Raw genomic sequence first — 26,261 nt, forward strand, 5'->3', positions numbered from 1 at the left:
TACCCCAACAAGGACCCCGGGCTGGAGGAGTCCTTTTTCCTTGCAGCCTGGGACAGAAAGCGCTGGGGGAGTAGCCTCCATGTCCGGAGGCCTGGGCCCTGTCTCTTGGCCTCCAGCAGCCTAAGAGACCAGGATGGCAGGCCGCCTCCTCCCAGCAGTCCACGGGCATCCTGACCCAGGCCTCCACCCCTGCCCTGAAACTGAGGTCCCTCCCTGTCTCCTGGTCCAGGAGGCACTGCAGCTTGACTCCTTCAACACACAGAATTGAGGGCCTAATGGTCCTGGGCCTCCCCTTACCCTACCCGGCCAGTGCAATTCACAGATGGGGACACTAGCCACAGCTGGTGGAGCTGAGAGCATTAGTCATGCAACATCTACGGCACTTCCTGGCAAGGGGACAGAGAGGCACTCAGTGGGCCAGGCCTTCCCTAGACACCAGCAGGCATCGCTCCTGTCTCAACGCAGCCCCACCCCAGAGCAGGCGAGTGGGGGGGAGCTGGACCCACCCTCACCCAGCGTCCCTCAGGCAGGGGACAGGAAGCATGGCAGGCTGCTCTAAGCCACCCAGGGCTCCAGGGCTGCTGCAGGACAGGGTCCTCAGAGCAGGGATGGCTTGGGCCCGGAGAGGTCATCTGATGAAAGTCAGCCATGGCCCGCCTGCTTCCCTCACCCAGCCACAGAGACGGCGGCCCCTGCAGGGTGTGTGCGGAGGCCCTGCTGGGCACCAGGAGCACCACCAGACCATGACGTCTAAAATCCATACAAACTTTTATTGTCCCTGCCCAGGGTGGGGATGGGGCACAGAGGACCCCACAGGAAGGAGGGCAGGGCTCTGGTGGGAAGACAGTGGCCAGAGGCTGGCGGGCCCTGGGGACTGGCGTGGCTCTCAGAGGTCGCGGAGCCTCAGTGGGCGGGGAGGCGGTTCTGGGAGCCAGCCACCCAAGCACAAGGAGCGGCCTGGAGCCCAGAGCAGGACAGCCAGGCCCACCTGGGCTGGACCTCTGTGAAAGGCACCCGGGCCACTGGCTCGGGTCTGGCTGAGCCCACCCCTGTCCCCCAGGAGGGAAGGTGGCACCCGGGCCTTGTTCCTCCAGTGGGGGAGGTAACTGTGCAAGTCAACAGGTTTAAATTAAGAATAATAAAAATAACAATACAAAATAAAAAAGAACCCCTGTCACACAAGCCCACGACAGCCCGCCCTGCCCCCACCAGGTCCCACTGCCCTGGACATACAACCGGGACCTGGTGGGGGCTGGGTCTGCCTGGTAAGCAGCAGTCTTCAGACGGACAGGCCTAGGAGGGGCAAGGATGTGGGGACAGGCATGAGGGGCCGCGGCAGGGGCCGGGGCTCCAGGGTGGTCTCTGCACGTGGCTCTCATGGCGCTGGCTCCTCCCGCTTCTGTTTTCCGTGTCTTGGCGAGGCGCACAGCGTTAGCTCTCGAGATTTATTGCACTGTTTTGGAAGAGGCCTGGGGCTAAGGACGGGCCGGGGCTGCAGGAGAGGTGGGTGGGTGGCGGGCGGGCGGGCGGGAGTCATCGCTTGGTCTTGGCGTCTTCTCGGATCTTCCAGATCACTAGGTGCATGCAGGCGCTGGCGTCCTCGCTGGAGCTGTGCCCGTCCACTGTGGGGCAGACAGGGTCACTGGCCGCCCTTGCCGGGGAGGAGCCCCGGGCCAGCCGGCCACTCACCGTTGTCCTGGATGATCTGTCTGAGGTAGTCGGCCATGAGGTTCCGCAGGGAGCGCTTGTAGGGGAGGCCCAGGCGGTGAGGGAACAGCACAGATGTGTCCACCACGGTGCTGTGGATGACCTGCGAGAGGGTGGGCAGGCACCTCAGGCCCAGGGCAGGTGTGGCTCCCACATCCCATCGGTCCAGCCCAGGTGGGGGCTACCTTCAAGGCTAGCAGGTCACTCTCCAGGCTGTGTCCAATGAGGATGGTGTCGGCGCTGAACATGCTCAACAGGACAGCCTGGACATCCCGCAGCGTGATGCTCGTGTCCGCGAGGTCAGCCTCTGTCACCCCTGAAAACCTGGCGGTGGGGGAGATGGACAGTGGGCTGAGCAGGTGGTAGGGAGGGGACGGCGGCCGGTGGCCGGCTGGGAGGGGCTGGGCCACACCTGGTGTTGTAGTCCACGATCTCGTTGTCGGGCTTGACGAAGGTGTCGTACACCACACGCAGCTCCGTGTCCACCACCGTGACGCGCGTCAGCTCCAGGCCATACGTGGTGTAGGACTGCGGGAGCCAAGGGACAGGCCTCAGACACAGCCTCGTCCCTGTCCCTGAGGGCTGTGGGGCGGAGGTACAGCCCACTCACAGACAGGGAAGCAGGCAAGAGGCCTTCAGGACTTCGGTGGCCTGCAGACCCCTGGAGTGGCACAGGGACCCCAGGGGAGATTCAGCCACGGGAAGGGAGCTGCATCAAGCACGGCGCCCAGGACACCCTGGACGTCCCTCCAGGGAGCAGCCTCCTGGGCAGGTGCCCGCCTCAGGGTAACCAGGCCTCAGGGCAGTAGGCTCTGCTGGCTCCAGCCCCTGCGGCACAGCTGAGAGCATGGCGCCCACAGGACTCACCATCTCGCAGTCCAGGGCGTAGATCCCCGCGTGGGTGTCTTCCGAAAGCTCCTTCTCGAAGGTCCTCACGAAGCCTTCCAGGTTTTCCTTCCGGCCGTCCTGCACGTGTTGCTGGGGGTACGGAAGGGGACTCAGGACGGGCCAGGCTTGGCTATGCTGGTCACCTCAAGCCCATTCACAGAGAGAAGGCCAGATCCCACCTCGGGAAGTTCCACGCTGGCAGTGAGCCTCAGCCTACGCCGGGATTGCGCTGGGAGCTTGCTGAGACCCACGGCCCAGACCCCTGAGGTGGGCTCCATGACACCGTGGTGAGGGCTGGCTAACTGGGCCCTGTGCCAGGACCTGAGGCCAGGTGGCACTGTGTCCCTTGACCCCACTCCAGCCCAGAGTCGGAAGGCAGGAACCCAGAGGGGACACCAGGCAGGCGGGGACTCACCTTTGCGACCTGACAGCCAACGGAGCCGACGGCGGCCGAGCAGCACATGTACTGCGTCTCCCAGCCCCCGGCCACTGAGGGAGAGGCAGCTGTCAGGGCACAGCCGGCCCTCCCGACTCCTCCACCACTGGGCCTTGCCAGTGCCAGGACAGGGCTCCCGAGCACAGGGCCAGCCCCTCCTTGCTGTGGCAGCCAGGCCTCCCCATGGGGTGAGGACGGGCCCAGAGGCTGAGCAGGAGGCAGACCGCCCCGCCCAGCAGCTCGGAAGCTGGGAAGCAGGGGCTTGGGCCCCGCAGCCCTGTAGGAGTGGGGGCTGACGGAGGGCCATGCGGACAGCCACGAGGCAGAACGAGGTACGCCGCGTGCCCTGCGCTGGGACTGCCAGGGCGCACCAAGTGGGCCTGGGAACGGCAGAACCCGAGAACCCTTTGTTCCCAGGGTGGCCACCGCCTCCGAGCTTCCACTTTGACTCAGAGGACGGGAAGGGCAGTGGGGACAAGGAGTGGGGCCTTCGCACACTGTCACAGGAGAGAGCAAGTGGGAGGGAGCCAGCAGGGCTAGCGGGTGCCGGAAGGCTCAGTTCTGCGCCAGGTCTGGGGGCGTGGCCGGGCCTCACCTCGGCTCCGCCGCAGCCGCCCCCAGTGGTAGTGGCACTCCTCCTCACGGACGCAGCGGCCAGAGGAGGACACCAGGTACTCGGCGCCACAGCGGCAGCAGATTCTGCAGGAGGCTGAGGTGGAGAGCGCAGGGCAGGGTCAGGGCTGGGTGCTGGGCGCTGGGCCCCGGCCCCTCTCTGCACCCAGTCTCCCAGGCAGTGGGGAGGCCACTCACGGTCCTTGGGCTTCTTCTCCTCGGCCGTGAGGATGACGGCGCCCCCGGGCCGCTCAGGGTGGGGGAAAGGGTAGCCATTCTCCTGCAGCTGCTCCGGGGTGAGCAGGTAGTCCCTGAGGCGGCTGTAGAGGGCGGCCCCTGTGGACAGCGGCCTGTCAGCCCAGGCAGCCCGGCCAGGGCTGGGAAGGTGGCCAGGGCTGGGAAGGCCAGCTCACCTTTTAGGTCCTCCACCCGGGGACTGCTGGGGCGGCTGAGTGAGAAGCTGGTCTTGGCAGCCAACTTCCCCCCTAGGACCACTTCGTGGGACACAACCCTCCGGCCACTGGCTTCTGGAAGAAAGTGGGTAGAGAGAGAAGAGAGGGGTGTACGTACATCTGTCCCAGGCTGGGCGGTCACCACTGACTGCTCTCCCCCTGGCGGCCACCCAGCTCCCTGCTGCTGCCCAAAGGGCGGCGCCCAGCACCAGGGGGCACAGCCTGTGCAGTCACCCCAGTGCCAAGCAGCCCCTCCCTGGCAGGGCTCCGTGGGGACCAGAGGCCTCTGCTGCCTGCCAGCCCATGTGCCCCAAGGAGGGGCTTTTTCAGACCTGGAAAGGAGCGGAGCGGGAGGGGCTGAGGCTGCGGGAACCGTCCCCCGACGGTCTCCAGGGCTTTGTGCTGCTACAGTCGCCCAGCCTACAGGGGCCACCCAGACACCTGCGTGTGGGCCGAGAAGCTAATGGAGGCGGGGGGCCCAGAGGCCAGCACAAGAGGCGAGAGCGAGTCGGGGACGCGCCAGCTGATTGCTTAATGCACCCTCTCGAGAGGCAGTAATGAAATGTCTTAACCTGGCTCTTTCTTCCTCCCCAGAGCTAATGCACAGAGCGCAGCCCGGGAGCCACAGCCTCTTCTGTGAAGAGGCCGTGAGCGGCTCCATTAGCGGGCGGCCCCTCAGCTCCGAGGCCGTGCTCACCAAGGCGGGTGGTTAATGGTGAGAAGAGGCTGTTCCCAGGGCAGGAGGCCAGTCCCACCTCGCAGCAGCCCGGGCGCAGGGAGCCACACGCAGTCTGGCGGTACTATGCTTCCCGTCAGGGCTTTTGTCTGGGACCTTGGTGGGCTAAGGGCTGCCTGACCTGCCCAGGCCCTATTCCCCGTCCCTGGGATGGTGGCGACAGGCCTGAATCTCCAGAACTTACTACTGAGACCGGGCACAGTGCTGGGGACCAGGCCCCTGAGCTTCTTGAGTGTGTTCACGGCGACATTCAGGTAGATATTCTTGCTGGGGCTGCGGTCATAGGCCACCTTCTCCTCATTCAGCGCCTGGAGATGGCACACGGCACTCAGCCCGAAGGCCCTGACAGGCACCCAGGAGCCCCGCAGCAGGAGTGACCGGGGAGCTGCCAGGACCAGTCGGGTCAAGTCTCAGCACCAGAGCAAGAGCTGACAGCCAGGGAGATGTCTGAGGACTGTCCCCGCCCCCAGCCACTGGACACAGCAGCCCGAGCTGCTAGCCCTGCCCAGCCAGCCAACAGGACACTCACTTCCGGGACCCCCACCTTCTCTATGGCCTCCTGGTTGGATGAGCAGAATTTGAGACACTCCTCGATAAACAGGTTGAGATAGCGTTGGCGGATGACGGTGGGGACCTTGCCCCCAAACTCTTTTGGGATAATGGGTTTCTTTAGACTCTGGAGGAAAAAGAGAGCCAGCAGGGGGCCCTGGGTGGACGCTCAGCAGGGTGCTGCCCCCCACCAGCCCCACCACGAACTGTGGGTGCCAGCGGCACCAGCAGGAGCTGCCACAGCACACCCCACCACTGGCAGCACAGGGCACCCGAGGGTGGAGGGCGTGTGGGCTGGGACTCCCCAGGCCAGAAGTTCTAAAAACAGGGTCTCGGGGCCGCGGCGCAGCTCAGTGGTCGAGCGCTTGCCTAGCGAGCCCAAGGTTCTGGGTTCATCCACAAAACAATCTAAAATTAAAGGTTATTTAACTGAACACACACACAAAGGAAAAACAGCAGAAATGAGGTAAACACGTGCGAAAACACCAGCTCACAGAGGGTAGGAGGCACGGAGCCCGCCGCCGGGAGTCGGGGACAGGCTGTGGCGGGCAGCCGGCTGGCGCCTTACCTGTAGAGATGGACTGTGAGCGACGCGCTTGGGGGTGATGGTGGTGGTGGTCTTGGACGCCATCCCTGACAGCGTGCGAGTCTTCAGCGGCTGGCTGCCAGGCTCAGGGCCATGGGAGGCCTGGCTGCTGCTGGCCGAGAGGGTCCTCTTGGCACCTGTGGGGGCTGGCGGGGTACAGGGGACGTGAGTGCAGGAAGAGAGAATGCCCATCACCGAGCTGCGGAGAACCAGGCAGCTTCGGTCGTTGAGAGTCAGCAGGACGTGCATCTCCGAGTGCAGGGGGAGCGGCCGGGGCGCAGAGCTCGGGCTGCGGAACGACATTAGGCTCTATCTGCTTTCTGGCAAGTCCATCGAGACGGGGAACAAAAATCAGCTGTGGAGGCCGGCTCAGGCAACGTCGCCGTCGGGGTGGTCTGGCGAGTGGCGAGGGGCACGCTGGGCCTCTGCCACATGTTCCGGCCCCCGACTCCGAGGCATTGACGTCTGAGGGGGACGCCCTGGCTCCTGGGCAAAGGACCAGAGGGTATGGGACGGCCCCGGCCAGTCATTGTGACAAGCCACCTGCCTGTCCGGCACTGCCTCTGTGTTCTGCCTGTCCCTTTGATGAGGTCACAAACCAAATAGTCTCCCGCCCTTGGAGGAGAGCAGGCCTGTGGGGGAGGGGGCTGTTTCCAGGACTGGTTGTGCAGGGCAGCGGGGCTGGGCTGTGTCTGTGAGGTGGGGTGTCTGGTCGGCCCTGAGCCTGGGGCAACACGCAGAAGGAGGGGTCGCGGCTGGGGTACATGCTCCCACGCTCCTGCTCAGGCTCTGGAAGGGCAGCTTTTCCCCGGAGCTCCTCCTGCCCCTGGTGGGCCTTGCAGCTGGGACCACAGTGCCCCTAGGATGGTTCCTGCCCATCCTGGGAAGCAGGGCCATGCGAGGCCCCACCTAACAAGGGAGGTGCCCCAGGGAGGAAGCAAGCTGCAGATGCCCTGTGCTCCTGCCTCCAGCTGGCACTCCCCTTGGCTGGTGCAAGCCAGCTGGCAGGCTCTGGAGTACAGGCTGGGCAGCTCGAGCACCCAGGGACCCCGCCTCACTTGGGGCAGTCCTGTGGTGGGGTGCACCGCATCTGGGAGTGCCACGCTGCCCAGGATGCTCTGTGACTGCTCCACCCAGTCATCAACTATGAGCAGGGGACCCCAGGAAGATACAGACTTGGGAAAGGGGGTAGCAACCCAGTGGCTCTGGAGAGGGCAGGGTTAGACTCACCCAGAGAGCTTTCTCTAAGAAAGGTCCTGGGCCATGGACAGGACCCAAGGCTGCAGGGAGCCTAGACTCACAAGGGTCGCTAAGATGGGCAGATCTGCAGGGCCTGCCTCCCTGGCAGGTGCTCAGGCTGCCCTGGTCCCACCCAGCAGAAGCTGCACTTTTTTTGGGGGGTGGGTACCAGGGATTGAATCCAGAGATGCTTAAGCACTGAGCACATCCCCAGCCCCTTCTTATATTTTATTTGGAAACAGGGTCTTGCCAGTTGCTTGGGCCTGCGCCATGTTGCTGATGCTGGCTTCAAACTCGAGATCCTCTTGCTTCAGCCTCCCTAGCCACTGGGATTACAGGCAGGTGACACCACGCCCAGCTCAGAAGCTGCACTTTGAGAAGTCCCCCAGGTGATTCCACTGGTCACCTGCCTCCAGGGTGACCAGAGATGAGGAGACTCACACAAAACAGGACTGTCTCCCCTTTCAATGTCCTGCCCACCCGCCCACTAAGGTGTGGCATGATAGGGAAAAGTGCCCCCTCAGAAACCCAGTCCCACCTCTCCAGCAAAGATGGCTGCAGAGATTCATGAGGCCACACCTGCTCACTCAGATCCTGCCAGATTCGAAGCCACACCTGGGCTAAAGCTGGCACCACCCTGGCAGCCCAGGCCAGTGCCCCACTGGTCTGCTGGCCTCTTAACATCCCAGGGAGGCTGGGTCAGGGAGGACAATGAAGATGGTCCAAAGACAGAACACTCCTACCCCACTCTACAGACAGGTTAACCAAGGGCCCCAGGACGGCGCTCAAGTTAATTAAGTGGTACAGGGTGGGCAGCCCAGTGACTATGGGGCTCTGCCTCTTCCTATACCAACGGGAAACATTCCCAAGGCCCTCCACCCCCGCCTTTCTATCAGCAACAGCCAGGGCTGGGGTGGGGACTCACCCGCGGCTAAGAGGGGGTTGGGGATGTGGGCGATCCTCCTTTTCTCGCCAGGTGCAGCAATGTGGACGGAGGAGGGCTTTTCGGCTGGCCGTGGGGCAGCCTGCAGCCAGCTGGCCGACTCCCTCTGCATCTGCTGGGCCCGCCTGTAGCACACCTCCTGGGCAGTTGGGGGCCGGGCTGGGAGCACCGCTGGGCCCCTCCTCGGGGGCTCCGCCTGGATGAGGTCACATCCTGGGGCTTGGCTGCATATCTGGAGCACCCAGCACAGGTGGCCCCAGGGAGGCTGCCAGCATGGAAGCAGAGGCTCCAGGGGTGGGTGGCCCCCCAGTCACCCCCAAACTTCTGGAGGGGACCGGCACAGAGTCTTGGCACCTAAGCTCACACTGCCTGAGGTCCAGAAGCATCTGCCTGGCCTGCCTCCTTGGCTCCAGTCTCCCCAGGACCAAGGTCATGCCACTGGATCCTGATACACAGGCAGGGTGGGGCGGGAATCCCTGGCCTCTGATTAGGGCAACGCTTCAATCCAATCCTGCCTGATAAAAACTTCCTTTGGACTCTAGCTTCCTGAATCTCTCAGCCCCTCCTCCCAGGAAGGGCTGATGACAGAATCCACTGGAACTCCTGTTGCTGACCTTGGAGCCAGGTTTTCTATCCCGGGCTTTCTGGTGCTAACTCACTATACCCCATAAATACAGGACGGGAAGCAAAGGCTTAGAGAGGTTGAGCAACCTGCACCAGATCACAGCCCACCAGGGCCAGGACTCAAGGCAGCCTCCCCTGCTGTGACACCTACCCAGCGCTGGGGAGAACCTGAGGATAGTATGCAGGCAGGACGCGGGGGTGCTAGAAACAAATCTGCCAAGTTCCCTGGGCAGGAACAAATGGGGTTACACCCTCCTCCCCTGGCCAGTCTCCACCCAGGACAGAAAGGCCAGCTCTTACCTCCTTGCCCTGCTTAGAAAGATGCGAGATTCTCCTCTTCTGCCCTGGGAACAAGGTGGTCAGGCCTGCACGCCCCTTCTCCTCACTCCTCCCGTCCTCAGGGGGCTGAAACACACGGCCGCCCCTCAACATGGACGTCTCCGCCAGGCCTCGACGACCCGACACTGGCACATGCCCTCCTCCCCACCCTGGCCTCCAGAGAGTGGAGGATGTGCCCTTCCAGGCCCTAAACCTGGGGCGGGCTGGACACTGCGCTGGTCTTGCAGCTGAGGCCCCAGTGCCAGGCCTTGTCCTGGCTGGAGCAGGGAATTCCACACAGCCCGTCCCACCTCTCCTGCTCCCGCAGGACACAGGCAGGAATTCAGGCACTGTGAACACAGGCCCTGGGAGGCCAGTATCTGGAGGGCTCAGGCCTAGTCCGACTTGGTTGAGGAGAGCTCCCTCTGGTGGTGGATGTGGGGACACTGGATGAGGAAGCCCAGAATGGTCAGGGCTGGCCACAGGAAACCAGGAATCCCTAATGCTTTTGTGGCGTGAGGGAAGAAAGACAGGGACAGGGACCAGAAATCAGGGAGGCTGAAAGAGAGCAGAGGGGTTAGAAGGAAGGAAAGGCAGGGGAAAGAAGAGAAGTGAGAAGAGAGGTCAGAGTGGGGAGGGGGCTGGAAGGGCAGGGCGAGGGGCGGGTCGGGCCCGATACCCCTTTGCCGGTCAGTCTGAACGGTCAGTCCAAACGCTGCCGCGGGAACCCGGCTGGGCGGGCTGTAAGTCAAGGTCCTCTTTCTGGAGAGGGTGCAGGGGGCAGCAGGCGGCCACCGAGGGTTCCTGAATTTTAAATGAGTTAAGAGGCCAGTGCTGAAGGAGCAGCTTCTCCTGGATGCTGAGGCTCGAGTCGTCCGGAAACAGCTGTAGGGCGGCACGTCCCCTTGCAGGGCCCGGACTGAACCCCAAGGCTGGCCCGACCAGGAGCCCAGCTTCAAGTGCCCGGTGCCCCTCACCTGCCGGGCCAGCCGGCCCTTGTCCTCCGTCTTCACGTTGGTGGACTCGTTGAAAATCCGCAGGCACTCCTCCATGGGGTCGGAGTCAAAGTCGACCTCCTTCTCCAGGGCCGAGTAGTCCACGTCCTCCTCTGTACCCTCCCCAGCCCCTGAGGAGGAGGAGGAGGAGGAGGGCACAGGGGATGGGGGCGGGGAGGCCTTGAGACGCTTGGGCAGCTGCGGGGCAGGGAAGCCCAGGCTGGAGTCCGAGTCAGATTCTGAGTCAGAGCTGAGGCTGGGGAGGGCAGGGGGCAAGACCTGCAGGGCCCCAGGCCCTGGGCCCTCATCCTCGCTCTCATCCCCGAAGAGCTCCGCGTGGCTTAAGGCCCGCTTCTTCAGCTTGGGGGCCTCCTGAGAGGCACCCTCGTCCAGTGAGCGGGCCTTGCGCTCCACCAGCTTCCCCGATGGCGTCTTCCTGCTGCCCTTCCTGTCGGGCGGCTGGTGGGGACTGGGACGAGAGTCCTGGGGCCGGGGGCCCCCACTAGTGGGGCTCGGCTGCCGCCCTGGGCGGTCAGGCCTCCCTTTCCCTGAGCTGGCCACTGGCGTGGCTGAAGATGGCTTTTTCTTGGTCCCTTCTGGCCGCTCCGTCTTGTGCCGGGGGCTGCCAGTCTGCAGGCCCATCTTTTCTGAGCTGACCTTCTCAGGCCGCCCTGGGTCTCTGTCCTTGGTCTTGTCCTTCTTCCGGGCACTGTCCTTGTGGCCAAGGGCTAGTGAGCTCCCACTTTTCTTTTTCTTGGGTTTGCCCTCCTTGGGGCCACCCTGACCCTGTGAGGCCCTGGCCGGGGATGCCCCTCCTGGGCCCTTTGGAGGCTGCCCTAGGTCCCCCACATCATACTGAACAGCCATCTCCTTGGTCTCCCGCTGACTGCCCTCCTCCGGCTCCAAGCCCTCCTTCAGGGATGGCTTCCCAGGGACCTTGCTCTTGGGGCTTGTCCCAGCCGTGGAGGGACTGGCCTCAGCCGGGGGGGAGCTAGCTGTGGCCGGCCCATCTGCTGCAGCTGGACTGGTGTCATCCTCAGAATCTGAGAACCTGGCATCACAGCCACCAAAGGGGTCACAGGGCTTCTTGAGAGCAGGCGTATAGGGTTCGCTGCCACGGCAGCCCCGGGGCCGCTTGGTGGCCCTCTCATCCCTGGAGCTGGCCCTGCTGAGGTGCCGGGCTGAGTAATTGGAGAGTGGGTCATACTCCAGGTCGGTGGACGGCTTCGAGTTGTCCACTACATACTTGCCGCTGGGCACAGGGCGGCCATACCTCCGGGACTGGCTCACAGCCTTGGGAACATACTCCAGGGTGCTGCTGCCCCCACCAACCTTGCCCTGACCCCTCTCCAGAGATGCCAGTGAATACTTGCTGCACAGCTCAGCAGGGGTGGCCAGTGGGGTGGGTTGGTAGCTGGCATCAGGGGTCAGCAGGCCATGGCTGCTGGAGGCATAGCTAAAGGTCAGCGGGAAGGCGTCCTTGTCCAGGGCCGCGGTGGAACTGGCAGCAGGGCCACAGGGGGCCAGGGCAGACGCCCCACCAGAGCCATACTCAGCCGAGCCGCACTCGCGGGCCGTCTCCAGCAGCTCCTGGTAGCGCCGCTGCTCCAGCTCCACCTCACTGCGCACGGCCTCGATGGCCTGGTTGACGAGCTCCAGCTCCAGGATGTCTGGGCGGGGCTCCAGTCCCTGGCCCGGGGAGCCATTCTCCCTCTGTGCTGGGGGCTGGGGCAGCTCGGGGTTGTACGGGTCATAGCCAAGCCCTGCGAGTAAGACAGGAGAGGGCCGTGAGTGGGCCTGCAGAGCACTAGGCGCTGCCCCAGGTCCCGCAGTCCTGAGGGCCCATGCAGGGGGGCGGAAAGAGGGTCAGGGTCCTGCAGACTTCCGAGCTCAGCTCGAGGAAGTCACACGAGGAACTCACAGTGCAACAGAGACATGACAGACTGGCAAGTGTGCCAGAAAGCCTCACGGTTCCAGGCTCTGGGCTGGGCCACCAACCAGCCCTGGCAGTGGACGCCAGGTGAGGCCTTCTGCAAGCCAGTGGTTTGTGTGCATCACTCTGCCCAGTGTCTCCCTCAGGCCCCTCCCTTTTCTTCATATTGGAATTGGATCCCAGGGGTTACAGCCCTAGTCCTTTTTATGTTTGAGACAGGGTCTTGCTACATTGCTCAGGCTGGCCTCAAACTTGCCATCCTCCTGCCTCAGCCTCGGGAGTCACTGGGATTATGGACGTGCACCACTGTGTACAGTTTTTTTCTTTTTCTATTTTTTGAGCTGGGGTCTCCCTATGTTGCCCAGCTCCCACAAACTTTCTTGAGTACAGTAAAGTTCACAAGGCCAGCGCTCACCAGGGAGAAAACGGAGGCCAAGAAAGCACCCAGCACTAAGCATGTTGGGGGAGGGGGAAGTCTGCCACCTGGTGCGCCATCCCCCCACCCGACACAGACTCGCAAAGGCAGGGTCTATGGGGATCACCCTGGTGTACAAAAGCAAAAGCACTGGCTGTTCAAATGCTTTGAAAACACCATGAATGGGGTGTGGCGAGTCATGCTGCTGGCCAGCGGAGGGCTGTAGCTTCTAGACGCTGGACAGGGCGGGACTCGGATTCTCCCTGGAGCCTGAGAAGGGACCAGACCTGCCACAACTGGATCTTAGGACTTCTGGCCTCCAGAACTGTGTGAGGATGAACCTGTTCTACTTATTTATTTTTTGCAATACTGGGGACTGAACCCAGGGCCTTGCACACGATAGGAGAACGCCCAATCACTGAGCTACATCCCCAGCCATCTGCATTGTTTTAAGCTACCAATTTTGTGATAACTTGTTACAGGAAACCAATAGCCTGAAAAAGAGAACTCTTGCCTGGTAAAGATTACCACAGAGTTGAGAGGCAGATGGGAGAAAATGCACAGGTCAAAGGAGCAGGACAAAAGCCCAACCTGCTTACTCCACAGGGAACTGCACCCAGCTGTCAAGAGGAAACAAATGAGACAGAGCAGGAGAGAAGGGGAAGCTTAGAGAGGACAGCAACAGCCAAGAGGCCACCACGTGAAGCGGCTCTGCCACAGCCTTGCTGCAGGATGGGGTGGGAGGGTTCTCTGAGAGCCGCTTGCAGTATCCTGGCTCACCCAGAGCCCACCCCGCAGACACATGCATAGACAGATGTGCAGACACAGCCGGAGGCACCAGCAGCAGCAAATAAAGGAGAGCCCCCCCCCCCAAAGCCTGCCGGTCACATGGGGTTAAAGAAGAGCACCTCCTAAGCCCACCCCCAAGTTACTCTGCTGTGCGAAAGACAAGGCCATGCGGGTGGGGGCAGGATCAGCATGGTCTGTGCCCTTCAAGCCTCTTCAGTTAAGCCAACGACGGGAACCAGGCTACCACCAGGTCCTTATCATGCCAGCTGGCCAGTGGCCTCAGAGGGTGGGAGCCCTTGTGGACAGCAAGGACAACGGTATCTTCGTTCCTTCTGTATAGAGTGGGGACAGGCATATCCAAGACAGGCCGATAAAGGAATGAGACAAGCTGGGGAGCCAAGTAGCAAAAGGCGATGGACAGGCTGCAGCCCGGCACCAGTTCTGGGAGTTTCCAGCACCAAGGCACTGTCTGCTTCTGACTCTGCTTTTCTTTTCTTTCTTGGCAGCACTGCAGACTGAACCCAGGGTTTCGCACATACCAAGCTAACACTTTACCACCGGCCTGCACCCCGCCCTCCGTTCCATATTCGAATGCACACATTCTCCATATACTTACTATCAGGAGTTTTTGCTTCATTGTCTTTTTTTGTACTAGGAAGCTCAGGGCTAGGCGAGCACTAACCACTGAACAACACCCCAACCTGTTTATTTCTTCTATAACAAACCTGTGTCCTTGGTCCACTACCATCCTGAGTAGGACCTGCAGACCTTCCTACAGAGAGCTGGGCAGCTGCAGACACAGGCTATGACCCCTCCAGGTCTCGCTCAATGGTAGGAAAGAATTGGTAGGTTTCCCTGGCGTCTGTGGTTAAACATGATCTCCAAATAAGCCCCATTCTCATCCCAGGAGGCCGTGCCTATGGCACCTCCCATAGCAGAAGGGACCCTGAGGTGCCATCAGGGGAGGCCCTGAGTGGAGGTCACCCAGGGTCACCACTGGGTTCACATGAGAGAAGGAAGGAGGGCCAAAGTCAGAGAAAGACTGGATGGTGCGGTGCTGCTGGCTCTGGAGCTGGAGGAGGGGGCTGCAGGGCCTTGGAAGGGTGCAGTTCAGCCACACATCCATGATCCAACCACAGAGTTTGTGAGGATTTACCACACAGCTACAGCAAATGAGGGTGCCCCAGTGCCCATCTGACAGGGACTCTGCAGGGACCTAGGTGGGATAGCGCATCTTCACTCTGTTCTGCTTTCACCCTGAAACCACAAGTTGCGCCCATGTTAAAAACCATGTTCAGAAAGCAGAAGTGAGGCATTTACCTAACTCCAGAGAGAGCTGTGCAGTAAGGAGGGGTGGGAAGAAAACCAGGAAAGCCAGAGTCAGCAGCTGGAAAGGTGTGCAGTGGGGGCTCTCCGGGGGTGGGCAGGCAGTGCCAGGTCGGTACCAATATCACAGCCCCAGCAGGCCCGACCACATCCAGGGCCCCAGAATCAGGAAGTGCAGCTGCACTGCTCCTCTGTCAGGGAGAAGTGGGGCCCTCCCATCTGCAAGGGCAAGGAGCTGGGGACCCTGAGTGGGAGCACTCACTGAGCACATCCACTGAGGAGAGGACAGGGCTTCGCCAGGAGGGCCACTGCTCTTACCCAGTCAGCTGCCCCACCCTTGGGCTGGGGCAGAGGGAAGGGCCAGTGTACTGAGAGGGAGTGGTACCCAGGGGCGCTTAAAAACTGAGCCACACCCCCAACCCTTTTTATTATTTGGAAACAGGGTTTCACTAAGTTGCTTAGGGCCTTGCTAAATTGCTGAGGCTGGACTGGAACTTGCAATCCCTGTGCCCCAGCCTCCTGAGCAGCCGAGATGAGAGGTGGGCACCACGTGTCCAGCCTAGGAAAATGTTTTGCATGCTGTTCGATGCACCTGGGGGCTCACCTTCTCGTGTGGGGTGAGGGGACACAAAAAAGGAGGATACTGGGCTGGGTTGTGGCTCAGTGCTGCAAAATAAACACAATTTTTTTTTTTTTTTTTTTTGTATTGGGGATTGAACTAAGGTGCTTAACCACTGAGCAACATTCACAGCCCCTTTTTTTATATTTTATTTAGAGACAAGGTCTCACTAGTTACTTAGGGCCACACTAAGTTGCTGATGCTGGCTTAACTTGCAATTCTCCTGCCTCAGCCTCCTGAGCCACTGGATTACAGGTGTGCACCCCATGCCCAGCAAAATAATCACAATTTAAAAAGGAGGACTCTGAGGTGGGAAGGGCCTACCAGGGAGACTTGGACAGTACCTTCCAATTTTGAGAACTAATCCAGGTGGAAGCAGATGGGAACTCCTTCAGGGATTTGGAGAGGTAAGCACTGTTTAGTAAACAAGATTAATTGCATTTTTTTCAGAGTAGGGTGACTGGAGAGGCCCTAAAGGCTCCTCTAGAATACACCCTTCCTCCCGACCTAGCCCACGCAGCTCCAGCAGTCTCCAAGCCAGAGCCCCTCTGACAGTGACTTCAGGGATGTCCCAGGGGGAGCTGGTTCCTTCTGCTAGAGTTCCAGCCAACGGGGCCAGCTCTCTCCATGACCCAGTCCTGAATCAGAAGCCCTGTCACCAGCTCCTCAGAGGTGCCCAACAGCAGAGCCAGGAGGGCTGGACACCTGCAAGAGGGTGGGGTTTCTTTCTGGAGCCCTGGCATTGGGTCTAGGACCCAGCAGTTCTCCATCCCTCCTAACCTCACTTTGGTCACAGTTCTCTGCCCCTGCCATACCCTACCTGACTCTGAACTGGGGCCCTGGTCCCCCAGGATGAGCAGGAAGCCTGGCATCAGCTCTAACTACACTCGGAATGACCAGAAGACTCTGAAAATGACCAGGACATGAACGGCAGAACCTCCTCTAAATTCTCAGTACTTCCCTGAAGCTTTGCCTTTTCCACTTCCTGCCAGCACCCTGAGCTGGGGTCCCAGTTGCAGAAACAGAGTGGGAGGGAGCAGCAGAGCCCTGTGCCCAGGTTTCCCCTCACTGACTGGGAGGCCCAATGGGTTTAAGGGACCACCTACACCCACTCCTCTCCCAGCCTCTGCCCAAGGCCCAAAGACTGATAAAGGACAAGAGACTGCACTGACAGCTCCCCACTCGGGTGGTGGTCCAGCACACTGATCCCAGAAGGCAGCAGGACCACCAGGGGAAGCAGACAAGGCCCTGCACCCTGAGCTCAACTAGAACACAAGAAGTCACAGGCTTGTTGGCCAGTGGGTCTCACCCCAGCCCCAGGAAGTCACCTGGGTGGCCTGAGGACTCAAAGGTAAAAAGGACAGTCCCCAGAGCTGCCCACTGGCTCATAGTGTCAGACGACCCACCCACTTCAGGTTTTCCAAGGAATATGTTCCAGCAAATAGTAACCCCCAAAGGCCACCTCAGTGGATGACAGTATAGCTCAAGGTCCCCACTGCAGGCCTTCATTTGTTCTCCCAGGCCCTTGGTGATTCACAGGGGCCTCCCCTCCCAACCACATTAGGAGCTCCTTATGTCGCACCCTGGATGTCAGGTGCCCAGGGCCCTCTAGACACAGCCCCACCACATCTCCATGACCACTGACTCTAGGAGGACCCCACGCGCCTGGGGCACAAGCACAGTAGACCACTGGAGAGGGTCACACACAGGCACCACAGCAGGCCCAGGCCTCAGCACTGACCCCAGCCTCACTGAAGCCCAGCCCAGCTACAGGCCTCTCCCAGGGAGCCTCCCTGAAGGAATCAGAGCCTTGGCAGAGGGTCCTCTGCCTCCAGGACTTGTTTCCCAGCCTTCTCTGCCCTAAGGCAACCCACGGTGTGATGGCAAGGTTTCTCGGCAGCTGGAGCCACACACCCAGACCTAGGAAAACAATTCCCCAGCCAGACTTCAAATGCCACTTGCTTAGCTTTCTGAGGCAAGGACAGAGAGACCACAAGAGCTGCCCTGGACACATTTATTAAGCACACTGCTGGGCTGCGCCTCCACACCCAGCAAGCAGCTATGCCCATTGCTCAGGCTGGAAAAGGGCCCACAAAATGCTCACAGCATGATGTGGGGGGCTAGGATGTAGTCAGAACAAGAGATCAGGGCTGCCTTTCCAACCACCACCCACCCATGAAGCAAAGGACCAGAGAAGGCAGTGGGGGAGGGAAAGGAAGTCGCCTCCAGGGTGGGCTGGAGGTGGTCTGTTCCCCCTGCACTGCTCCTGCCTCTCCCATAGTCCAACATGGGCAGGAATCACTGTCAGGGCCCAAATACACAAATTGCAAACATCAAGTTCTCACTCTTCCTCACTAGTACATTTTCAGTACCCTAAAGCGCATTCCCAGTGGGGGTTGTAGGGGCCACCTTTCCTTTACCCCCGGCCTAGTAACACCGAGGAACCTGGGTACTCACAGGAAGCTAGGGTGGGGACCACTGCTGGCCTCTCTCCACCCTACTCCACAGTAGCCTTGCTAGGCCAGGGTTTCAAAGGCTGTTTGTTTCCAAGAGTGTGGCCACAGTGTCTTCTAAGAAAGTGCCCACATGCCAGGGTCACAACTGAGCATCAGAGGTTTTATTCTTGACAAAGCAGGCAGGTGCAGGGTGACACACAGCCAGATTTCCAGAGGGATTGCCCACCCCTTCAGTTACTCCTCCAGCTGGCCATTCTCCTCAACCAGAACCACAGAGGGCCCGTGTCTGCACAGCACAAGGGGCTCACCACTCCCTCCCTATTACAGCCACTTCCTCCAGGAAGCTGTCCAAGACCCTCCCTAGGGAAGCTGCCTTATGTGCCCACAGGCATGGCAACCTGGAAGTGGGGAGAGGGGAGTGAGGTGAAAACTCTGGCCTCACCCCACCTTTGGCCTGAGCAGTGGCTCCTGCTCTTTGAGACCTCAGAGCCACTGTGGGGTCTCCCCAGACAAGCAGACTGTGCCAGGACTAAGGGACAAGCATATGAGCCACACTGCTAGGTCGCGCCCAGAGTCTTCCAAACATGCCCTCCCTGGGGAACTGGCCAAGCCACCATCACCCTGCAGCTCAATGCACTGAACCAGGAGAGGGCCCAGCTGTGACCAGACAGGCCCAGTACAAGCACCTGTACAGTGATCAGATGAATGAACACAACATTAACCCAGAACCCCAACCCTCTGTGGTGACAGAAGACACCATAAGGACAGGGTCACGCTTCTGTGTATGTGTATGTGGTATGGGGAATGAGCCCAGGGGCACTACCACTGAGTCACATCCCCAGCTCCAAACAGGAAAGCTAATCAGTCTCTCAGGTCCTCATCTTTGGCACAAGTCCCTGTCCCCGACTTTGCACAGACTAGTAGGTCCAAAGTAGCCCTCCAGGACCTGTGTAGAAAAGGACAGGTAACAAGCAAGCATGTCAACGGTTAGCCCTGCTGGCCCAGGGGCAGCAGCAGTGCTGGGGCTACCTCACGCCCCTTCTGGGAGGAGCCCAGTCCAGAACCCTGAGCAGAGCACCCCACTCCACTCCACTTCCGGCCCTCAAGCAAACTCCTGGAAGCCAGATCTTTCAAAGCCAGACAAGCAACTACCTGATGCCCACAAGACTTCCCGGCAAGTTCCAGCTGCTCTTTCTGCTGGAGACTAGCCTGCATCTGTGCTTTCCCCCACCCTGTGCCTGTCACCCTTCCCCTCCATCTGTCCCACAAGTACTTCCTGAGTCCCAGGGAGCGCCAGGGAAAGCTCTGGGTGTTACAGAAGGCAATAAGGACCACAGTATGTCACCCCAGGTCATCCGGCTCTGGACCCTCCTGCATACTGAGGCAAGAAGTACCAGAGCAGTTTCCCTAGGAAGCCAGCACCTAGTTCCCACCCTGAAGTTCAAGTTCCCACCCTGAACCTGTTATCCTCACAACTGCTTCTAGAGAACTGCTGGGCACCACAGGGCCCAGGCAACCTGCCCTAGGACTGCTGGTGCTCACATCCACTTCCTCAAGGAGGGCATGGTCACCACAAGAGCCCCTGGGGCTGGGCCACCGAGGAAAGATGGGAAAGGCAGACAGAAATATTCCGAGAAGTGCCAGGAACTCCTTGGCATCTGCCCTGACCAGCCAGTTCTCCCTCTTGATTCCTTTTAGTCTTTCCTGCATGAAGGGTCACAGCAATCTACTGCATATGGACAGCTTGAAGAGTAAGCACAGCCCTGCACACCCCCGCTCAGCCGAAGCCATCTGCTCCTCACTGCTGCTCAGGTACAGAGGACGCTGAGGGTGGAGAGGGAAACGCCCTTGCCCTGCACTGCGTAGACCTATCGCCTGCACAGGCAGGGCACACACATGCTGCACGCCCACTGAGCAGGAGACAACCAAGACAAGGTACAAGCCCACCTCCCCGCCGAGCCAGGGCCTGCACCAGAGGATGCCAAGCTAGGTACCTTCACTTGGGACTCCACTATCCCCAAGGTGGCTGAAAGCACCTGCACCTCGCATCTGAAATCCCTGGAGCAGGCAGGAGAGCTGTGAGGGTTGGGGCTGGGTGAGTACTCGGGACCTGCAGGTCCTCTGGGCACCTCCCAGCAGACAGGTGGTCCCCAGCGACACTAGCAGGCCTGAGCACCCAGGCTGGGGGAGGGCAGGTGTTTTCATCGTTTCCACCTGTCTCCACAGGTCCTTGGCCAGGTGCTGGGATGCTGAGGGCACAGCAGGGTGCTGAGCAGCAACCCTGACCTCTACCTACTCCAGGCCAGGAGCTCCCACAGTTGAAACAGTCACAAAGGTCCCCAGACCTGGCGCAGGGCCCACCAGAGGGAGGCAGGTTGCAGTTTGAGATCCCAGATCTACTGATCCACACTAAGTAGAGGATCCTGAAATGCCAAAGTGGCCTTGCACAGGAAGGCCTTATTTAAAAAGTCCAAGCCTGGAGGTTCTGCTCCAGGTTAGAATGGGCCAAGAAGCCAGTTTTTCAAAGCCCACCGGCTGTCCAGGACACCCAGAACTGGGGACAGCAGCATCCAGTTCGATTTGTGAGGCAAGCTCATGACTACTGTAAAGGCTTACCAGGCTCCAGGCCCTCCGCTTCCAGTCTGGGAGGGATCATGGCAGTTAAGAAGCATTTGAGGTCTCTGTGCTCCCCTGTGTTTCTAGAATGAACAACACGTCCAGCCCAGAAAGATAAAGACCAGGAAACAGAGGCAGCACATGGGACACACAGGGCCAACCCACCTGTGCGTGTGGATGTGGGGGAGGGAGGCTTCAGCCCTGCCACACTTACACAGCACCTGCTGCGCTCCAGTGTCTCTCCTCCACCCAGCTCCCAGAGAACGAGGACAGAACCACAGAGCCACCCAGCCCACCACCAGCCGCAGTAAGCTCCAACTTAGAGCTTCTCCGCTGCGCAGGGTGAAGCTGCATCCTAGGCCTCTGGAGCCAGGCCTGGCCATGCTGGACTCAGGTTCCTTGGATAGTAAGAGCCTTAAAGAGAAAATAAAGTGGTTTCCCCAAGAAACCATCCACAACCTGGGGTTCTCTGGCAGGGTAACTGTCCCTCAAAGAACTTGCAAGTGTCTGGGACATTTGTGACTGTCCTAACTGGGAGGTAGGAGAGGAGTACCACCATCAGCAACTAGGGCAAGACCAGAGATGCTGTTCCGCACCTACAACACACAGCCCTCCCCACCCAGAACAATTGGCCTGGACATCCAGAGTACTAATAAGCTCCATAGCTCTTACCCCAAAGGAGGCAGCCAGGCTGACCTGACACTGACCACCATCTAGTGAAGACCCCCACCCCACCTCCTGGCCAAGCCTCCTGATGTGGACAGCGCTGCCTTCTGCTGGGTTTTCTTTGAGAAACTGGATCTTTCCCTGGGAGGGAAGTCTAAAGTCACTCACTCTCCATGCAAGAGCTGGGTCCTGAGAGTGCCCAGCATGTTAGGTCTCTGAGAAGAGGGCACAGGGTGGCAGGATGTCACCCCTACACTTCATGAGAGCTCAGGGAGCACCCAGCCTTGGGGGCGACATTGCTGCCAGGCCCCCTCCTTGTTCTGAGTCAACTCAGAGAAAGAAGAACCCACTCTGACAATAGAGAAATACCATCACCACCTCCCTGGCCTTAGCCCTGCCTGGGTTGGGTCTCCCTGGAGACACAGGGCTTAGTTTCCTCAGCCTTTCAAAGAGGAGGTGTTTCCCCAAGTCCAGTAATTCTGTCTCTCCCAAGGTAGAGTTCCAAGCCTGACCCATACTGGGCACCAGGTGATCCTGGGGCCAGGGATCTGGCAGCAAGACTGGGTGGGAGGGAGCACTGGGGCTTCACCACTGCACTCGGCCTGGCTCCCACCCACTGGCCCATGTGCACAGGGGAGAGGCTTCCCCTCCCTGGGCCTCGGCTTCCTCATCTGTGAAATGGAGACAATCCTTACTTACAACCACTGTGTGCAGAGAACACACACAGCCTGATCAAGCACACACTGCAAGAACCAAAAGGAACTGGAATCTTTCCTGGCCATACACTGTGCTGGCTCAGGAGACCACTGCCCAAGGCCAGGGCTGTGGCACCAACATAGGGAGCTCAAGGCCCATGCAGCACCTCGGTACCCTGCCAGCTACAGGGGAGTGACCTGAGCACCTCTGCTCCAACCACACACCCAGTCCTGATCTGGTCCCCTCCCTCTACCTGTTCCCATGCCCAGGAACACCCCTCCCTCCTTTCTGGCCTTGCTCAACCAAATCCTATTCCTTCCAGAAAGCACAGTACTAGGAAACACTCTAGAAAACTCTGCACTTGACTCCAGTCTCCTATGCCCTGGACGCTGTCAATGCCCCACCAAGGATGACTCTTCTATCCAAGTCTGACACCCCAGACCAGAGCCAGAGATCCTTGGGGGCTGAAGCAGGTATATCTTGCCTATGCCTATCACTCACAGTCTAACCTGCTCTGGACAGGACTCTCCCGGGTGGCTACGCAGACCAAAGAGGGACAAGCTGCCATGGACCCTGAGGGTCTTATCACTGTTGCTCCTCTCATCCACTCCCTCACTCAGAAGGAAGCTGTCATATGGGAGAGTTTCAGCAGGAGTGGGGAAGCCAGGGATTCGGGGCACACAAAGCCTGCCAGGTCAGTCTTCTCATCCCCAACACCATCCCGTCCCCTGGCCATCCCCAAAGGAGCCAAGCGAATCAGGGACAGAGCCCAGAGAGAAATGGAGTCCTTCTGACCTGTCCTCAGAGGGTGACCACCAACCCTCTGACCCAGTAGGTAGGAATACTGTCCTCGGATGGCCCACAGATCCCTGAGGCCCCAAGCCTGGCCTTGCTGGTAGGTTGTGGGTAAACGCCCTCCTTCCCTCAGCCTGGTTTCCCCACCACCACACCAAGCACAAGGCCATGGTGATCTGTGAGCTGAGCCAAAGGTCCAGTTCCACAGTGCTCCAGAATGGACACTGGCATCATTCCTCTCCCTCTATCTGCATTCAGTTCTGGAAGGTCACTGTCATGTCCCCCTGGAATCCCCTAGAGAGGCCAAGTGAACATGGACATGAGTTTGTTCTCCTGTTATTTGCTGCAGAAGTAAAGGTGCATACAAAAGTGCTTGGCAAAGAATAGGGGCTCAGAAACCAAGATGGAAATCAGAATGAACACACACAAGCTGGATAAAAACAAAGGACAGCAGAAGGGGTGCTTCTTCCTCTGTTCTTCCGCAGAGCCCAGATGGACACGGTAAAGGCTGGGGAAAAGGCTGAACTGGAGCCAGGCATGGTGGCACACACCTGTAATCCCAGTGACTTGGGAGGCTGAGGTAGGAGGACTGAGACCCCAGGGAACTTAGTGAAACCCTGCCTCAAAATTTCAAAAAATTAAAAGGGCTGGAATGTGGCTCAGTGGTTAAGTGCCCCTGGGTTTAATTCCTGGTACCCAAAACAAAAAAAGAAACAAACCACATGAAGGCCGAACTGAGACGAGGCAAGGCGCCTCCTTCCAGAAGGCAGAGATACTTCCTCCCTGCCAGAAACTGGAACAGGGCTATTCATTCTCCACCAGCAAAAAGGAAATGCAGCCACTGGCCGGGTAAAGACAAGCAGGTAGGTTTTTCCTATGGGACTCTGAGGCACACAGGACATCACCAAAAGAAATTTTAAAAATGACCTTTTTGGAAACAAACTGGCCATTTGTGGTCTAGAAACCTACCAAGAGGCTGACATGGCATGGAGGGGGCAACCTGAGGAATCAACGCTCCTGACTTAAGAAGCTGGAAGGCAATGTTTGGAGGACTCAGAAAGCCAAGACAGGCGGGGTGTGGAGTGCATGCCTGGCGTGCACAAGGCCCTGGGCCCCGTCCCTAGAACATCACACACGAGAGCAGCAAGTACACAAGACGTCGAGAAACTGCACTTGAACAGGATAAAAAGGGGCAAGGGAAGCTCGTGGCTACAGAGAAGCCTCCCACATGCACTCCCTGGCCATCCCCACCTGTGGCTAAGGCATCGGTGGGCATACCACCCTTCCACTTCCACAGCAGCCTCCTGAAAGGAGACTTGCATCTTATGCAGCTCTGAACCCACCACGTCTGGCACGGCAAGGGTGCCGGGTGCCAGGCAGCAGGCGCAGAGCTGGACCAGGCCGCTGGGTGCAGGTGTGGGTCTTCTTGGAAAAACACTCTTTTTCTCTGACAAAGGAAAACAGACCTGCGATCTAACCTCGCAAGGGTGCTCCTTAAGTCGGAAGATCCTGAGCCCAAAATCACTGCCCTAAGGAGAATGTGAGACATGTATGAAACCAACACCGGACGAGAAAACCTGGGGTGTGAGAAACGAGGGCCCGAGGGGAGGGGACAGCCACTCCTGAGGGACAGAAGTCCCGCAGTGGTGGGAACCACGCCGTGCTGGGTCCTCCCTCGGGCCTTTCCCGTCCGAGGCACCGCTGCCCTGCCTCACCTCACCTCCCGCTGCTCACAAGAAACCCTGCCTGATCCCGTGCAGCACTCACCACGGGCTGCCGCGACCTTCCGTCCAGCGGGGTGAGCAGGACGCCCTCGGGCAGCCCGTGCGGCCCGCGGGAGCGCCCGACAGCCGCGGAGAGCCAGTGCGCCCACGACCCTCCGGACGCGACCACGGGCCGGCGCGGCGCCTGCCCCCGAGGTGCGGCCTGCAGGCGTCAGAGAGTACGCGGGGGCTGCGGGGCGCGGGGCCGGGAGGGCGCCAGCGGGCGCGCCGGCCCGGCTCAGGAGGCCGGGGCTCGCGCTCCGGGCGGCGGCCTGGCCGCCGGCGTGCGCCGAGGGGCTGGGCGGGACGCGGGCCGGCCCGGCGGTGCATCCCGACCCAGACCCGCAGCCGAGCCCGGGCGGGCGGGCGGGCATTACCTGCTGCGGGGGACGCCGCTCCGCCACCGCCCGGCGCGCCGGGCCCCCGGGCCCCGCGGTGCCGGAAGTGGCAGTAGGGCCGCCGGCAGGGCCCCCCGGGCGCCCCCGCCCAGTAGGGGCAGTCGATAGCCCGGAAGAAGCCAGTGGAGCGTAGCATGGTCCGTCCCGCGGCGGGGCCCCGGCCCGCCGCCGCCCGGGGCCCCTCACTGGCGCCGCGGTCGCCGCCGCCCGCGCCTCACGGACCCCGCCGCCGCCATCTTGCTCCGAGGCCCCCGGAGGCCCCCGGGACGCCGCCGCAAGGGCCCCCGGGACGGGCTGCCCGCGGCGCGCCTGCTCAGAGGCGCCCGCCGCCGCGGGGTCGCGGGGGGCGGCGGGCCCGTGCGCCGGCGCGCGGGGACCTCGGGGCGCGCCGGGGCCCTGCTCCCGGCCCCCGGAAGCCGCTCGGGCTCCGGCGCCCGGCCCTCCGCGGCTACCGCCGCGCCATCTTGCGCCCCGGGCGGCCGCGGCGACTGGGCTGTCCACGGCGCGCCTGACTAGAGAAATCCGGGCCCGCGGCGCCCCTTCGCTTCTCGAGCGTGGTCCAGGAGCGCCCGCTGGGGAGCCCCGCGGCCGGGGGCGGGTCTCCCGGGCCGGGCCGGGCCGCCGCGGAGGCCCGCGCGTGCGTCACTGCGTCCGCACTCAAAAACTCGCCTCGCCCAGAGTACTGTTGGCTCCCAAGGAATGCCTGGCTCTCCCCCGCATGAACCCCATCAGCGGTGGAATCCCCCGGCCCACACTCTTATTTGTTCAGGAACTATTGAGCACCTACTGTAAACCAGGTCTTGCACTAAACGGTACAAAGGGGAAGCCAGGCGTGACGGAGATTCACAGGCCCGTGCGGTAGGCCCGCATCTTAATGGGAGCTTGCAAGAATAACCCGGTGTGTTTTGGTGGGGTCGTAAAATGGACCTTGAGGTCGTTATGCTCAATGAAATAAGTCAGGCAACACACTGCAGGACTCCACTCACAAGGGTTCCCAATTGGGAGTACTCAGATCCAGATACAGGAAGTAGCATGGTGGGAGGGCATGGGGAGTTAGTGCGGAATGGGGACAGTTTCACTTTAGGACGATGAGGCTTCTGGAGACAAGGATGGTGACGTTTGCACAACAGTCATGCTCTTTGAAGCCGCTGAACTGTGCGCTTTAAATAGTTATATTGGAATAGGTTCTGTCATGTCGCATGTGTCAGAACATTGTTCCTTTTCATGACTGAGTAATATTCCAGTGTGGGACAGGCCATCTTGTTTTATATATCCATTCATCCAAGGATGGGGCATTTGGGTTCCTTCTACTTTTCAGCTGTTGTAGGTAATGCTGCTTTGAACATTTGTGTACAAGTCCTTGCATGGAAGTGTTTTTATTTCTCTTTGATGGATACCTAAGAAAGGCCTCCCTGGGCCACATGTTAACTACATTCACCTTGAGGAACTGCCGGATTGATGTCTCCAACGTAGGTGTACGTGTTACATTCCCACCAGAGGTGCACGAGAGCTCTAGCTTCTCCCGATCTTCCCCAACGTCTGGTAGTATATGTCTCTGGATCCTAGCCATTCTGGTGTGTGTGAAGTGGCTTCCCATTGTGGTGAGTATTTGTATTTTCCTCGTGGCTCAACGCTGTTGAGCATCTTTTCATGTGCACACTGGCCATTTGCATATCTTCTTTAGAGAAATTCCTGTTTAGGACA

At 60.2% G+C, this 26,261-nt stretch overlaps 1 protein-coding gene across 1 annotated transcript; it reads right to left on the minus strand.

Moving 5' to 3' along the window:
- Positions 1-751: 751 nt before the first annotated feature.
- Positions 752-25,074, minus strand: Rexo1 (RNA exonuclease 1 homolog). The gene is made up of 16 exons (XM_047530711.1): positions 24,537-25,074; positions 10,068-11,848; positions 9,073-9,177; positions 8,131-8,344; positions 5,949-6,112; positions 5,376-5,507; positions 5,016-5,139; positions 4,057-4,170; positions 3,842-3,979; positions 3,627-3,740; positions 3,011-3,084; positions 2,575-2,685; positions 2,120-2,235; positions 1,893-2,031; positions 1,690-1,810; positions 752-1,622 (listed from the first exon to the last, which is right to left on the minus strand). The coding sequence occupies exons 1-16, from the start codon at positions 24,691-24,693 to the stop codon at positions 1,534-1,536; spliced, it is 3,693 nt and encodes a 1,230-aa protein (XP_047386667.1). The 5' UTR covers positions 24,694-25,074; the 3' UTR covers positions 752-1,533.
- Between the last annotated feature and the right edge of the window lie 1,187 nt (positions 25,075-26,261).

This window comes from Sciurus carolinensis, chromosome 17, assembly GCF_902686445.1.
Source record: "Sciurus carolinensis chromosome 17, mSciCar1.2, whole genome shotgun sequence".
NCBI classification, from domain to species: domain Eukaryota; kingdom Metazoa; phylum Chordata; class Mammalia; order Rodentia; family Sciuridae; genus Sciurus; species Sciurus carolinensis.

Excerpts from the sequence above, each read along its gene's own strand:
- Rexo1 (XM_047530711.1), bottom strand. The coding sequence starts at position 24,693 with ATGCTACGCTCCACTGGCTTCTTCCGGGCTATCGACTGCCCCTACTGG. Across the intron at positions 5,508-5,948 it reads CTCACAGTCCATCTCTACAG|AGTCTAAAGAAACCCATTAT; the intron begins GTAAGGCGCCAG and ends TTTTTCCTCCAG. Across the intron at positions 4,171-5,015 it reads CACTGTGCCCGGTCTCAGTA|AAGCCAGTGGCCGGAGGGTT; the intron begins GTAAGTTCTGGA and ends ACTTTCTTCCAG.